The 17,110-nt window shown below is 38.4% G+C and overlaps 1 protein-coding gene across 1 annotated transcript; it reads left to right on the forward strand.

The window, feature by feature from the left end:
- The first annotated feature begins 14,004 nt into the window (after window positions 1-14,004).
- On the forward strand, window positions 14,005-14,469 carry LOC115958209 (cytochrome P450 82A3-like). Its single transcript, XM_031076610.1, has one exon. The coding sequence runs from the start codon at window positions 14,005-14,007 to the stop codon at window positions 14,467-14,469; it is 465 nt and encodes a 154-aa protein (XP_030932470.1).
- The last annotated feature ends 2,641 nt before the right edge of the window (window positions 14,470-17,110 follow it).

Genomic DNA, 17,110 nt, shown 5'->3' on the forward strand with positions numbered 1-17,110 from the left:
CTCGCCACCTGTTGGTTCCCCCTTACCTCGGCAATTCCATTCTCAGTAGGAAATTTTACTTTCACGTGAAGGGTGGACGGAACAGCCCCCATGGCTTGAATCCATGGCCTTCCCAGGATTGCGGTGTATGGTGCGAATGATCGGATCACTATAAATGTAACCACAACTCCCTTGCCTCCCATGTCCACTGGAAGAGAGATTTGCCCCTCGGGAATTACGACTCTCCCGTCGAACGAGACCAACGGCGTCTCATACTTTGCCAAATCCTGGGTCTTTAACCCGATCCCTTCAAAGAGGTCCGGGTACATGACGTCAGACCCACTTCCTTGATCAATCATTACCCTCTTCACCAGGAATCCGCCTATCCGGGCTGTCACCACCAAAGCATCGTCGTGGGGTTGGACCGTCCCTTCAAAATCGTCTTCTCCAAACGAGATGGACAGCCGTCCAACTTTTTTCTTCTTGGATGATTCTCCCTCTGCGCAGGCCACTGTCAATACCCTTTTCGCGGCTACCGCCCTTCTTGGTGCGGCATAGATGACTTTGATTATCCCCAGGGGTGGTGGAAGGGGATTCCTTTTCTGTTGGGCGCCCTGTCCGGTTTCTCGGTCAATGGAATCTGCTACAAATTCTTTCAGGTACCCGGACCTTACTAGCTGTCCGAGATGATCTTTTAGTACCCGACACTGCTCGGTGGTGTGCCCCTTGTCTCTGTGATAGGTGCAGTATAGGTTTTGGTTCCTCCGTGATGGGTCGCCCCCCATTTTGTTCGGCCACCTGAAGAATGGCTTATTTTTGATCCGTTCCAAGATCTTGTGCACGGGCTCTTTAAATACCACGTTAACCCCATCGATCTACACCTCTGGTTCCTGTATTTTGAAGTCTCTTTTCGGTTTCGACGGCAAAATGCTTTGCCGAGATCTCCCCACTAAAGGAGCCTTCCCCCTGCTTTGCAGCTGGTCATCCTCCAGGCATTTGTACTCCTCTATGCGTCTCATCAGTTGCCTCATATCCTCGGGGGGTCTTCTCGTCAGTGACTCCCGTAATTCAGAATCTTCAGGGAGCCCCATCCTAAAGGTGCTTGCTGCAATTTTCTAGTTTCCCCCCCCCCCAATCTCGTTGTAGAGTTCCCAGTATCAGCTGGCATAACTCCAAAGGGTTTCCCCGACCTTCATCTTCATGGAAAGTAGTGCGTCAACCGGCTGTTGCACTCGGCTGCATGTCACGAACCTGCTGCCGAATTCTTGAATCAACTCGGCGAAGCTGTGTATAGAACCCTTCCGTAGCCCATTGAACCATCTCAGTGCAGTAGAGCCGAGACTAGAGGGGAATACTTTACACATCAATGCATCGTTGTGCGCATGCAAAGACATCATGTGGATGTAATGGCTAACATGCTCCACGAGGTCTGTCCTCCCCTCATACGAATTGAATGGTGGTCGTGTGAATCTGCTCGGCATTGGGGCCCGTTCAATTTCATCGGAGAATGGTGACCGGGCCGCCATTCGCAGGGCTCGGCTCATGGCGTCCATGGCGGCATTGTGGTGCAGTCGTTCCTCCGGCGATTCTGATCCTTGGTGATCGTAACCATGCGACCGTGAACGGTTCCGCCGATGACGTGGTTCCCGTGGTTGCCGGTGTGACTCTTGGGAACGGGATCGGTCTCGGGATCGCTGCGTACTAGATCGGCTGGAGCCCTCGCCCTGGTTTCTCCTTTGCTGGGGGTTGCGATTCCTTTCATGTCGCCGACCCCTTGCTTCCAGCTCTAAATCCATCACCAGTCTACGTAACCGCTCCAGCTTTCGGTCCTTTTCGTCATACTGCCGATGCGCCGAGACGTCTGAAACTGTCCAGTGTGTCTGAGCCGACCCCTCTCCCAATCTGGACCTTTCCTCCCCTCTTGGGTGCTCCCTATCTTCCCGCCGTTTCTGTCTTCTCTCCCTCCACGTTGACCCCCGAGAAGATCCCATGGAGCCGCTCGGTGCACGCTCTCCTGAACGCTCCTCAGACATTCTTGTCGTTTGAGTCTCAGTCGAACCACAGCTTTGTAGGAGGGCCCCACGGTGGGCGCCAATTGTAAGAACCAGGTATAAGGCTTCTGGGCCTCAGATCACTTGGGCTCACAATTTATTTGTAGTGGGCTTAAGGATTTCCTACTATAGGTCGTTCTCGGCAGAGAGACTCAAAGCAACGCCCAGTAGATATTCACTCACTAGACTTTTTTTCTCTCCAATTTTCTGAACCCCTTCTTCTCCCAACTTTCTTTTATTTATAGTCAAGGTAAGTGGGGAGATTATGATTACAGCCACCGTTTGTGCTACTGAAGGTCCAATATTATTTGATTTAAGTGGATGTTTAGGTGAGAGTGCGGTGCTGCATTTATGATCTTGGAACTTGATTTCATCTGGACCGATTATGTTCGGTAACTCAATCTCCCGTGCATACCACATTTTCCCGGGAACGATTCATATACCTGACCGGGAACGTTTTGACCGATCACCTCTTGGAACTCAATGCCCTACACTTGTCTGTGTATTAAGGAAGCTTCAAGGAGGGCGCAGGATAATCGGACCTTTCTACTGGGCCTGCGCCCAAGGCCAGTATGGGACTAGGTCCAAGGCCTGTATGGGCCTGGGATCTCGGCGCTGTACAATTGGGACTGGGCCCAGGGCCTGTATGGGCCAGGGATCTTGGTACCGTACAGTTGTAAATCGATCTTCAAGCTTGTCATGAATGATCTGTCAATAGTCATGTTGGTTTTGATACATGCGTAGACTTGTGCTTATATCTCTTCCCACTCTTTTATTTTTATTACTTAAAGAGCTCAATAAATGTAAATCTCAAAATGAAAAGAGATAATGAGCTGCAAAAGCCGTCGCACATACTAGTATTCGACTAGGAAAAAGGGAAAGCGACTTAAATGAAATTGTATGATGCCCAAAAAGCCAAAGGCTTGTTCATCAAATTGAAATATCACAAATTTCTGGCATCGATCTCAAAATGAGATGTTTTGATTCAAAATGATCAAATGTTATGAATTGTAAAGAAGCCAAATGAAAAGCTTCATCATATGTAATCATTTTCTTGTGGGAGGTCATATATGCTCATTTCTATAATTGAGATAGACCACTTGACTTAGCACTAGTTGTGTATGACTTGATTGAATTGATCATTGAAGCTTCACTCTAGACTAAGGACTATTCCACATTTGATACACACACACAACACACATGCCTAATGTTCAATGAATGTCTTATTCATTTGTTAGATTGTACTTGTCTAAATGTGATGTGTGTGTGCTCAATCTTATATGGATTAATCCAAAAAGATTTTTGATCATTTTATATGTTTTTGGAAGTGATTTTTATCACTCTTTGTGTTCATGTTTAGTGTTTACCTTGTTTTTCATTGTTTTACCATGTTCTGTATTGAAAAACAGGTGTCAGTGTTTTTTCCGGCTCAGCTGGCGACTCGCCAGTCGCGAAACCCCAATCGCAAGCTCATCCAGAAGCTTTTGGCGACTCACTCGCGGCTTGCTCGCGACTCGCGGCTGGCTCGCGACTCACTCGCGACTCGCGAAAATTTTCGCGACTGAACCTCGCGACTCACCCAGTCCCGAAATGCCCAGAAACAGCTTTTTAAAGGGCTTTTTGTGGGAAACTTGTTTTAAACCTCTCCCATCCTCTCTAAAACCCCTCTTTCAATATTTTTACATCAAAACCCAACCAATTTGAATGGTTTTTCATTCCATTAACATTTCTAAGGTAATTATAAATTCTTTTCATTATTTTTGATCCTTGAATTATGTTTTGGAGAGTTTTGTGCTCTTGGTTGGGATTTTTATCATTGGGGTTGGGAGAACTTAATTTTTGTCAAATTTCTTCATGGGATTGGTTTCTTTTGTTGATATGCATTGGATGTTGGCCCCTTGTGGCAGAAAGAACATGTATTAAGGGTGGATTTCATGATGTTCATGCATTGTTTCACATTTTTGTTCATAGTGTGCATGCTAGGTGTTTGATAAAATGCCTCTTAGACATTTTCTCGCTTGTTTGGACTCCGATGAGTACCAAACTTTGGGGTTTCTCATGTTTCCTCATTAGGAACATGTTTGGTTCATTAGTTGTGTATTTTACACACCTTGCCCCACATGTGCATTTTTCATGCATTGGTCATACATTGCACTTAGCCACCTCTTGCACACACCTTTCCTACCCTTGTCATGCATTGGTCTATACCTTGCTTCTTCATCCTAGCATGTCATGTCTGTCTTATGCTTTGTAGCATTTTACTTTGTCATGGGTTTGAGCTTCATTTTCTCATTCATCTTGCACCCCTCATGCATCATTAGCATTGTTCGTACCTTCATCTCTTGTCCTCGTGTCTCCTTGACCCTTTGTCTACTCCTGACAAAAAGGGGGAGAGTATACTCTAGAGAGTATACCGGAGTGTTTTGTCATTTCTATATGACTCTTGTGCATATCCTTAGGGGGAGAAATTCTTTTTCTCATGCACATTTGTAGGGGGAGAGTTATTCTATAGGGGAGATGCATATACCAAGGGGAAGAAGACATTGAGTTCATAAGAAAACTTTGTTCTGTTTGTTTTCTTGTTGGCTTTATGGTACTTTGAGTTATGCTTTGTGGTTCTCATCGCATCATGTTTTTGTTCTGGACATGCATATATCCCTATGCTATTGTGCTTCATTGAATGCATGTTCGGATGATCATTTGTTTTGCTATGTGATCATTGTAGTCATTTCTATATGACTGTTTTGGTGTATGATTAAGTTGCTCACATGTTTCACATCATGTTTACTTGATCGCAATTTACTTGTTACATTATACTTGTCATTTTATTACTTGCTTTACCTTGAGGGTCTAATGTGTTTTGTGCAAGTGTTTCAGGTTACAAGTATGTATGTTCCAAGTGCATCACAGCTTCTCATCATTCTGAAGGGGAGAGAAATTTTAAGCACTTTTAATTTATATTGTTTAAGTTTATATTCAGTATTTTGTGCTTTGTACCCATGTTACTTTTGTAAGCTTTTAGGGTTTATATCTTGTAGGCTTTATGGTTTGTACCATGCTTTATGTAGCCTCTATGTTTTTGTTATATCAGTACTTCTATCCAAAGGTCATGCATTTTCTGGTTAAGTACTGCCACTCTTGTGCCCTTGTAGGATTGTTCCTAGATGCATATACCTTGTGTACTATGCATTGGTTGAGTGTTGAACATACAAGTGTCTTACCTTGTGCTTGTTAACTTGTATGTCCTTGTGTCCACTCCAAGTGTGAATGAGCACTGTGATCACTACCTTGTGGTGTTCACTTGGTTGATCAAGTCATGGTTTGTTTCTTAACTCCATCTTTGCTTGATCTCATATTGCCTGTTTCATATGCATTTCACGATTTTCTGCTTAACAATGATCATGGTGTATTGTTGTGTTTCAGGAGTCTTATGTTCATATGATTCAAGTGCTTCACAGCTTCTAGATTTAGGTGTGAATGAGTTTAGCCATTGTTCCCAAACTCAAGTTTAAGTCTAGAGTCTGTTTTAGGGTGTTTTGTCACGGAATAGCCAAAGGGGGAGATTGTAAGGTTGAATTTAATCAACCATGTGTTGGCTTTATTCCGTGACATATTTGCTTGTAATACAGCACTTAGAAACCCTGTATTTAGGTGGGAATCATGTAAGGGTAGTGTGTGAGAGAGTGTGAAGAAATGCTCAAGACAGTGCAGTGAAGCAGAGATTCGCGGCTAGGACTCGCGGGTGGCTCGCGGCTTGCAAGCCGCCAAAAGTTGCTCACGTGCAGAGCATGCAGGGGAGCTGAACAGTTATGCCACCTGGAGTACTACACGACAAAAATCCAGACTGGCCATTAAGTTAGCTCGCGGCTTGAACTCGTGACTCAGTAAAGTCGCGAGGCCAAGTCGCCAGCCAGCCCTGTTTTTGGAAAAACTGACTCTTCGCATTCCATTCTCACACCAGTATAAATACCCCTCATTCCCACAAAATAGGTGTGGCTATTCAGAAAGAAAAACCCTAAGAGAGGTTTCCTCAAAACACCCACCCAATTAGAGAGAGCTACTCATTCTTAGAGAGAAACCTTTGTAGTCTCTTCTCATTCCATCTCTCATTGTCATACCTATTGAGAGGAGATTTCTATCCAAACACTACCCACACCAATTTAGAGTGTTGAGTGTCTTTGGAGCTTTGGGAAGCATTGGAGGATGCCAAGGATGGCGGATGCTACGGTCTAGTAGCGGAATCCGGTAAGCTAGAAAAGAAAAAGGTTCGGCGCAACCTCGTTGGAGCAAGAAGTTTGGAGGGCTTAGGTACATCGGGTAGATTAGGCTTGGAGGGTCTATTGCTGTTCATGTATCCCAACTACATTTTCTAGTGGATTATTGACCGCTTGGAGGGCGGCGGAGAGGTTTTACGCCGAGGGCTTCGGTTTCCTTTTCGATAACACATCGTGTGTTGTCCTTGTGTTTGCATCTCTCTTCCCTTTATCTTGGCCTTTTATTTTCTGCTGTGGATGTAATTTATAATTGGCTTAGATTGATTTCCAATTCTGTTTATAGCTTATGTTCATTTTCCGCACACTAGTTGTTTGTCATAAAGCTTGAATTGGTTATTTTGTATTTGGGGGTCTAAACGTTCAAGGGTGTTTATACACATTTTTGAACTTTCAAGATTAGGCTTGGAGGGTCTATTGCTGTTCATGTATCCCAACTGTATTTTCTAGTGGATTGTTTACCGCTTGGAGGGCGGCGGAGAGGTTTTACGCCGAGGGCTTCGGTTTCCTCTTCGATAACACATCGCGTGTTGTCTTTGTGTTTGCATCTTCCTTCCTCTCTATCTTTGCCTTTTTATTATCTGCTGTGGATTGTATTTTGCTTTGGCTTAGATAGTTTTTAACCAATTCCATATTATAGCTTATGTTAAGTTTCCGCACACTTGTTGTTTGACATATTGCTTGAATTGGTTAAGTTGTAATTTGGGGGTCTAAACGTTCAAGGGTGTTTATACACGTTTTTGAACTTTCAGAGAGCTAGTAATTTGTTTCTAGTTAACATATTTTTTTAGGATTTATTTTATTGGTGATTTGTTTGTGCTACCACATATTTGCAAGTTAATTTGATTAATTAATAAACTTGGCTAATTAATCAATTAATTCATCACAAAGGGTTAATTCGTTTTTGGCCTATCAGTAACGGGCTTTAAAGTGCTATATCATAACGGGCTTTAGAGATGTCATATCGTAACGGGCTTTAGAGCTGCCGAATCATAATGGACTTTAGAGATGCGGTATTGTAACGGGCTTTAGAGATGCCGTATCGTAACGAGCTTTAGAGTGCCATATCGTAATGGCTTTAAAGGGGGTTTTGTTGGGCTTTTTGGATTTTACCACAAGGTAAATGTTTTTGGACTTTCTTCTGGAGATAGCATAATTTTGTGGCCCAATTTTGGTAGCAATATGGTGAGTATTTTTATGAAATCCCAAGTTGGATAATATGTGAGATATAATGGGTAATATTTGTGAGAGGGCCCAAAGCAATTTATGGGACTTATATATGGAATATTTGTGAAAGCCCAATAACATGGAGAATATTTGGGTAATATATATGGGGAATATTTATGTGGGCTCAAAATAATTTATGGGCTTGTGTGGGTATTTTTGTGAGTGGACTAATGAAATTAAGGCCCGGAAATTTGTACCTCAAAACTTAGGAAATTTGAGGTTTTATTTTATTTTATTTTCTTAATTGAGTCATATGAAGGAATTATTTTAATCAAAGGAAAAATAATTTCAAAGTAAGCAATACTAATGCAATTAATTAGAATTAATATAGTTTTTTTGTCTTGGCAATGGAATGATTTAATAAGATAGTTAATGAGAAAATTAGTGCCGAAAGAAAGTTTAAATTTCATTAAGGGTAATTATTGGGTACTCCCGCAATACCATAAATGCGTACTCCCCCATCTCATTTACGATAGGATTCACAATTCATGTGAGAAAGGGAGTACACATTTATGGTACTCTCAGTGTATTCAATAATTTTCCTCTCATCAAGGATGCGAAAGTCTCCAAATCACTCATTTATGCTTTGCAGATGACTTATTGCTTTTTGCAGCACCAGAAATTCCATCCTTGATACTATTTCAAGAAGCTTAGGAAAAATTTAAAATGTTGTAAGGCCTTTTAGTAAATCACAGCAAAAGTGAAATATTTTGCTCGACTATTGTTAAGCCTGTATTGCAACAACAAATACTATCCTCACTACATTTCAATGCTGGTTCTCTTTCAGTTAAGTATTTGGGGATGCCTCTGATCATCGGTAAACTTTTGATAGCAAACTGTTTGCCTCTTATTGAAAAAATCATAGAAAGAATAAAATCCTGGACTGCCAAAAAGCTTTCGTTGTACGACTATTCTAATCAAGAATCAAAAGGCTCGTATTTTTATGCTCAAGGTTGTTAAAATCGGGATCCTATGTAAGATTATGGGAGGTAGGTGGGATCGTAAATCATAGGATCAAATCGTAAAATCCAACATTATTTGTGTTAAGGATGTTGGGAAATTTAGATCCCAGTTGATAGAATTAACAAGTTTTAAACCCAAGTTGTTAATTAGATTTATTACGAATAAAACTTGTTAAAACAAACAAACATCAATATCATGTCAAAATCATGCAGCAAAATAATAAATAAGAGATGATATGATGACCTAGGAAAACCAATAAAACAAACTAGTTTCACAATAAAAAACCCGGGGGGAAACCTTCCCGAAAAGCAATTCACTATAGTAAAGAGAAGTTTCAGATCTAGTACAAAACTTTTGTTCATAGACTCTACAATCCCCATAGATGAACTCACAGCAGAAACCTTCTACCGCTTTAGAACCTCTGAACTCTTGAATATATGAATGCCACCCTTTAATGCACGAATCCCAGTACGTGACTAACCAATGATGCACGGCTCCTAGTACGTGACTAACAAACCAACTTGAAGAAGATGTTGGTTGCAAAGTTCTTCACTTCATCAACAATGAAGATCAAGAAGCACTTGGTTACAAAATCCTAAGGCGCAAAAGATGCAGTAGCTTCTTTCAGAGAGAATAAGGCATCGGTCACCTTTTGCATATATTCTCCCTTGTATTCTCTTATGTGACAGCCTCTAAAATAAGCCTTATATATGTCTAGGGTTGGGAGAAAATAAGTCCTAAAGACACATTCACAAATTCCAAGAAAACATATCAGAATTTATGTTTCTTTCTTAAACCTCGGTAGATAACAGGTGTCGAGGGGACAGAAATTTGCTCGATTGATCGACTAGGTGTCAAGGAGGTGTCGAGATTACGATAAGAAAAAGCTTGGAAGCTCGACAGATAGCCAGGTGTCGAGCAAGTGTCGAGCAGCTATCGTGCTTTAAAATTCAGCACTTTCTCACTTGATTCATGGATAGACTTGTATGGCTTTAACACTTGAACTTGAAACAAGGTTTCTTGAAGTATTAAACACATCCTAGATCTACCCAAATACAAGTAAAGTGCATTTTGTTAAAGGATAAGCCAATTACATAAAATAGTGACATATCTTCCTAACAAGTGAATCACATATATCCTAACAATCTCCCCTTTTGGCAATCCGTGACAAAACCACAACAAACAAATGAACATATGAGAGAAGTCATAAATCACTCAACTCATACTCACTTGTTGAATACAATAAAATCTATCTTAACACAAACTCTTGAAAAACTTAATCTCCCCCTTTGGCAATCTGTGACAAAACCACAAGAGTACATTGAATGTCCTAGAATACATTCTACTCAAGATTACAGAATAAATACGCCTAGTCTAAAAGATCTGAACCTTGGAAGTTGCTGCAAGAAGAAGGTTCGGAATCTTGACTTGGCTTTAACTTGTCTTTCCTGAAAGGCACTAAACAAAACACACCAAGGTACCATGTGGAAAATAATGACAAGTTAAATAAACAAGAAACATTTGTATAAAGAGAGAAAAGAAACAACACGTGTGAGATAAAGAGTGAAACACATACATCATCATCAAATATAGAATCAACACATGATGTATGTAAATGTTTACAAAACCAAAAGATACACAACACAAAGTAGAATATATCAATATCAATGTGTATCAAACTAACTCTCCTCCTAAGTTAGTTACAACAAAAACATTCTTCCCTTTAACATGAAGTTCTCCCCCTAAATCTATTACTCCCCCTGAGGAATGACATTCAATTCTCAAATTTCTCCCCCTTTTTGACACAATTGTCAAAGGGCATAAGAAGCCAAAAGACATGACAGGAGATAGACAGAAAAATAACAAAAAGGGAACGAGGAGAACAAGGAACCATATACCTACAAGAAGAATAAAAACAAGATGCTATGGACACAAAGATAATCAAAAATATGCAAAACATGTAAAAAAAATGCATGCAAAAGGATCTCGATCGATCAAGAGGTGGCGAGACAGGTGTCGAGCATAATAGACGTCGACAGATGCAGCTATTGAGGGACAAATCAACAAAAAGCTAAAAAGATCTCGATCGATCCACCAGGTGTCGAGAAGCTATCGAGGAGACAGGAGCTTTCTCGATTGATCCACCAGGAAGCTGTCGAGATTGCGATTAGAAAAAGCTGAAGAAGCTCGACAGATAGCTAGGTATCGAGGAGGTATCAGGGAGGTGTCGAGCCAGCTTTTAAAAGCAGTTTTTCGAGATGTGAAAAACACAGACATAAATGCAATCCAACATGCAACTCAACCAACGATCCAATCAACATATTAAGCTTTCAAAATCATCTCTCAAATAAAATTTAAGCACATGGATCTTCAAAAACACACACATACACTAAACAAGTCTAACCAATTTTATATTTCAAAAATAAGTCAAGACAGTTTAGTGAGCATACATTAATACATGTAAAACCTCGTGATGGCCAAATCACATTATACCTGCACATGCATTAAGAATAGCAAAGAATATTGGATGTTGTGTGTGAAAAACATCGCAAGATTGCATAAGTGTATGCATGTTATAACGATTTGAGATATGAGAAAATCACTTTAACTCACACACAATCATAACTGCTTGATGGGGACTATCACCTTTGAGGTACATCCTATAACTCCCACATCTCCTAGAATACACACTTGCAATCATTTTTAAAGCATTTTTTTATCTTTTTGCTTTTGATTTTTTTTTTTGCATATTTTTCTTTTAAACATATCATGCATGGGCTTATTAGAGAGAGAAAAGAATTACCCAATGATATTTGACATTCAAATTTTGCTATGCCTAAGCACACAAATGTCATTAACACTGCACTTTTGTTATGCCGAAGCATACCGGTGTCATATTAGAATTGGTGGGCAATAGTGTTGAGATGGTTATTTATGTCTTTCTCTCAGGATTTTTTAGTCCTTCCCGTCAAAAAGAGTGATATGAGTGTTAAGTTTAAGAGACAATTTAATCGTACTCATCACAAACACGAGCCACAAAGCTCACTTGCTTAGTTGTGCATAGAGATGCTCATCTAAGCTACAAATGATATAAAGTTTAGAAGACTTTGTTTCAATGGCCATCCAAGGTACACAAGTACCAAAGTACACAAAACATACACTGTTTTTGTATTTTTTCTGATTTTTCAATTTTTTTTTATATGAAAAACAAAACAAAGTAAAACTGAAAAATAACCAAACAAAAACATGTAAACAACATGAAAGCATGAAAGAAATATGCATATGCATGAAGGCATGATAGAAGGGTGCAGATGCATGAAAGCATGATAAGAAATCAAGCAAAGAGAGTCTTACTTTAAATAGAAAGAATTAAAGTAGAGGACAAATAGAAAAGACAATTAAGTCTTAGGATCCTTTACCACCCACACAGCATGAGTCCTTGACCGTGAAGATGAAAAGGAACGTGTCCTAGTATGACTACTATAGGACATAGAGGAATTAGAATTCTCCTGAAATTGAGTTAAAAAGGTCAAAGCTTTTAATAACTCACCAAGAATAGGTACAAAGCCTTTAGACAAAGGATGAGACCTATTTAACACTCGCTTATGAGGAAACAACTTGAAACAATTAGGACGAGTGTGACCGGAAGCACCACAATGGTGACAAACATAAGTAGTTTTCAAACTACAATGCTTCCTAGAAGGAGGTCTAACCTTAAAGGTTGACAAAGACCTTAATTTAGGACAATTTGGCCTAATATGACCAACAATATGACAATGATGACAATTGGGGACAAATTCAGAATTTTTATTCAACCTAGGAGGAGTTTTAGACATAGGTTTAGAAACTTTAGCGTTAACATTAGATTGTTTACCTTTGTCTATCCTAGCAATATTAGCCTTCAACTCTTCATTATTCCTTTTAAATGGAGGAATATAAAAATCTTTTTCTTTTGAGTTAGGCTCAACAACAAGTTTGGCACTATTTAATTTTTCAACTTCAGTTTTAGATTCAACTAGTTGCTCTTCCAAACTTTTAATTTTGTCCACCTGAGATGAAATTTGATTTTTAAAATTCTCATTCAAATTATTGGCTTCATTCAATTTTGCAATCAAATCATCTTTTTCAAGCTTGATCTTTTTAAATTTAGTTTTTAATTTTGTAGAACATTCAAGAAAGTTCATACAAAAATTATAAAGCTTGCAATAGGCATCTTGAATATCATCATCATCATTCAACATAAGATCATGCAAATCAAAACAATCAAGAGTTTCCATGACAACAAGGGTCAATGGATCACACAGCAAAGATAAAAACCTAATCAGAGTGTGTCTGCTCTGATACCACTTGATAGGCCACAAACTGAATGACTCCTTGTGGTAGAAATTAATTAATTAATTAGTCAAATTATTAATTAATCAATTTATCATGCAAAAGCGTGGTAGTACAAACAAATCACCAATAAACTAATTATGCAGCAGAAAATAAATAACACGGTGATCTGTTTACGAATGGGGAAAACTTAATGGCAAAAACCCTATCGGGTGATTTTTAGGTCACCACTCCCGAAACTCCACTATTATCACAACAAGCGGTTACAAGTAAATGAATCCAAGTACCTTACCAACCTACAGTTGAATCCTTACCCCAATACCTAATTGGACTTGTTCTGTAATGACAGTTCCCCTTTCTGATGCACGGCTCCCAAGTACGTGACTAACCAATTTGATGCGCGAATCCCAATACGCGGCTCACTCCTTTGCACGAATCCAAGTACGTGACTAACTCCACAGCAACCCTTTGATTGTTGTAGTTAATTTGCAGCAGCTTCACATAGAAACACCAATAAGATTTTCAATGTTGGTGCAAGAGACTTTGCTTGGTTACAGAACCCAAAGGCGTACAAGAAACGCAGCAAGAACTCTTTCTTCTATAAGAGGAGGCTAGGGTTTCAAAAAGAAAACCTTATGAAGCTCTCTAGGGTTAGGTTTTTCTTTTTCCACCTCTTTTAAATAGGAGTTTAATGGGCTCTCCTATTCCAAATAGGTTTACACAAACCTTGGACTTTCCTAGTCCTATAAAGATTATACAAACCCATAAACAAATAGCCTTTTAGAATAAAACGTTTCTGGCTATAATCTGAAAACCTGTAAGCTTGATCGATCGAGACATCTGTTGAGCTTTAATGAATCTCGACAGATCGAGCTTCTATCGAGTAGGTATCAAGACCTGCAGATTGCATTTTTCTTGAACAGTTCTTGAGTAGTCTTCGTGTCTTTAATTTAACCACTTGTAATGATCATCTTGAACCTACTTAGATTTACCTAAATACAAATAAAGTGCGTTTTGTCAAAGGATATGCCAATTACATAAATATATGTCCCTAACATTCTGTATTGCTTCGTGTATACAATTATGCTCCTTTGCTTTTCCTTACAAGCTAAAGCTCCAAAACATAGGACATTTTTTGCTTTACATTTGCATTCTAACAAAAGGTATGCACTTTATAGAGTATGATTGCTGGAGGCAGTGACACTAGCACAATTACTCTAACTTGGACAATAGCGTTATTGCTAAACAACCATGTGTTGAAGAAGGCCCGAGATGAGCTTGATGTCCAAGTGGGCAGGGTAAGAATTGTAAACGAATCAGACATCGATAAGCTAGTCTATCTCCAAGCCATAGTTAAAGAGACATTACGTTTGTATCCCGCAACTCGACTAGCAGCACCACGTGAATTCACTGAGAATTGCATTATAGGTGGTTACCATGTTCCAAAAGGCACTCGATTAATCATAAACATATGGAAAATTCAAACAGATCCACGCATATGGTCAGACCCATTAGAGTTCAAGCCCGAAAGATTTCTCACCACCCATAAGAATGTTGATGTTAGGGGTCAAAATTTCGAATTGCTCCCATTTGGAAGTGGTAGAAGAGAATGTCCTGGAATATCTTTTGGCCTTCACATGTTTTGAAATATGAGCCACTCAAGATCAAAGACAACTTGACTTATGAGGAAGTTCCAATCCAAATTCTTGACCACAAGGATCAAGTGCTATGCACCAAGACCATATCATTGGTTAAGGTCCTTTGGAAGAACCACACAGTGGAGGAGGGAAAAGAGTGCTTGTGGTTAATATGCATTCACACATATCCTCAATTGTTGACTGATTAACCATCACCTTTTATTATTGTCTAAAACTAGTCCAGCGGCATTAAAGGGACAATAGGCAACTAGATTGATAGTAAGGCTAGTACGTGGCTTCCTATATTTGATTGAATATATATAATAATTTTTACTATGAATATTTAAAGCTTTTAAAAGGAGGGCTGGTGTTTGATGGATCCCAATTTGGGAATCTGACGATGAAGTTGGTGTTATGATTTTCTATTACACCCATACAATTGTAAATTGTGTGATGGAAAATTTCCCAAACTACCTCAACTTGATGAATTGCTTTGCCATAGCATTTGTGGGAATAGGACATAGATTGAATATATATAATATTAGGGTGAATTAGATAGTTAAGTGAATAAATAGAGAATTTGGATATATCAGTATTGTTTAGGATAAAATTGTTTAAGTGTGAAAATAGATTTTAGTAGGAAATTCGTGTATTGATGGACCTATTTTTTTGTTGTTGCTAGGCTCATTGTGACTCAAGGGTGATTGATTCCTTTTATTTTTGTAACTAAGAGGTAAGTGGTGTTTACTAATTTTGGGGGTTTTCCCAAAACAGTATTGGTTATTAAACTATTTTATATCAAAGAAATATGTTGTTATTCTATACATATAAATGGATATTTTATAATTTCTTGATGTGCACATTAATTATTCATTTTATGAAAAACTTGTGGGACAATCTAAATTTATTTAAATTTGTATGTATGAATATATCCTTATATTTTTTAGAATTATGAATGGATTATTTTTGTGAGCATCTCGAATGGATTATTTATGCGAGCATCTTGAATATGTTTTGAAAACCTATGGCAAGTCATGATTAAAAGTTCAGTATTGTATTAGTCCTTAGCAAGGGACAATCATACTGCAGCTAGTCCTTAGCAAGTGATGGTCTCAGAAAAGGGGACAGTGGACTATTAAGGATCCAAAAAGAAAGCTCCTTAGCAAGAGAGTGCACCTTTAGGTTCCAAAGGAGCCATCCTTAAGAAAGGGGATGAAAAGGAGGTTCCAGTCCCAGAAAAGGGGACAACACAACCCTGTCAACGGAGCGTAAACGTTGACCATGAACGAAGCTTAGGAAATTCTGTATGTGATGGTATTGATATATATATTATAATGGCTCACAATATAAAGATTTTTTTTTTATATGAAATATTTGATGAGAAAATATTGGTGAGGTACAAGTAATGAATTTGTTGTAAGAATTTTTTTTTTTTGAAAGGTTGTTCCCACGCCCCAATGTTAGTGAATTCCACTTATTGAGTTATCTCACCCCCCCCCCCCTCTATTTTCCCCTTACAGATACATTAGAGGGATTATTGGAGTAGAGATTCCTGGAAGTCAATAGTTACGAATTATTTTGTGGGACTAAAGATTTTATTATTATTTTTTTATGGTATTAAACATTGTACTGGAGAATTATTTTGAGGATGTTTTATTTTTCGTGGATTAGGGCTCTGACATTTGTGATGAGATTTTAGGTTGCTGGTTTCTTTAATTTAATATTTTTATGGATTTTTCATATTAAATAGACTTTTATTGCTTATGATTTTGGGGCATTACAAAGCACACTGCCCAATACAGCACAATTTCCAATATTTTATTATTTTTTATTATTATTTTTCCTCACTAGACATATATTACTTCTTATTTTTAATTTTTTTTTCTTTTGTTTATTCTTAACCACACACGTCTTCTGTCTCCTCGATTTCTACACTTCGGGTCAGTTTGGATATCGCTTATTTTATTGAAACTGAAAACTTATTGCAGAAAGTACAGTAGATAAAAATAAAATTTAGTTGAAATAGTATAGTGAAGCACATGAATAGTATCAAAAAGTGCAGTAGAACCCATAAATAGTAGCAAAAATAAGTTGAATAGTGAAATAATTTTAATGTTTCATGTCAATCCAAATGCATGCTTTGTGTATGTTTGGATAAATTATTTTTAGCCAATTTATTTTACTATTCAGCTTATTTTTGTCACTATTCATGGGTCCTACTGCACTTTTTAGTACTATTCATAGACCCCACTGTACTATTTCTGTTAACTTTTATCTTTATCTACAGTATTTTCAGCAAAAAATTTTCTATTTTAGCAAAATAAGCATTCCCAAACACTTTTACATCTACGTTTTAAATTTTATTACATCTTCATCTACACTTTTACATCTACATTTTGCCTTCCTCCTTGTTCGTAACTTTTTTGTCTTCTACGAGTACTAGTGTGGCAATATTTCTTCTCAAGTTTTGAGTTTCAAATTTTTCAATACGATTTTTTTTTTTTTTTAGTTGTACAGGTACCTTTGTTCATTTCATTTTTTTTTTTCCTTATGAAGTTTTTTGGTGTACATAATGCAAATTTGTTTTGGTTTTAAGAGCAATTTTTTTTTTCTTTTAAGCACAAACTTCATGCCGGCTGAATCTTGAATT

This window comes from Quercus lobata, chromosome 2 (genome assembly GCF_001633185.2).
Source record: "Quercus lobata isolate SW786 chromosome 2, ValleyOak3.0 Primary Assembly, whole genome shotgun sequence".
Taxonomy (NCBI): Eukaryota; Viridiplantae; Streptophyta; class Magnoliopsida; order Fagales; family Fagaceae; genus Quercus; species Quercus lobata.

What these genes read in the sequence shown, in the direction of transcription:
- LOC115958209 (XM_031076610.1), top strand. Translation starts at nt 14,005, where the DNA reads ATGATTGCTGGAGGCAGTGACACTAGCACAATTACTCTAACTTGGACA.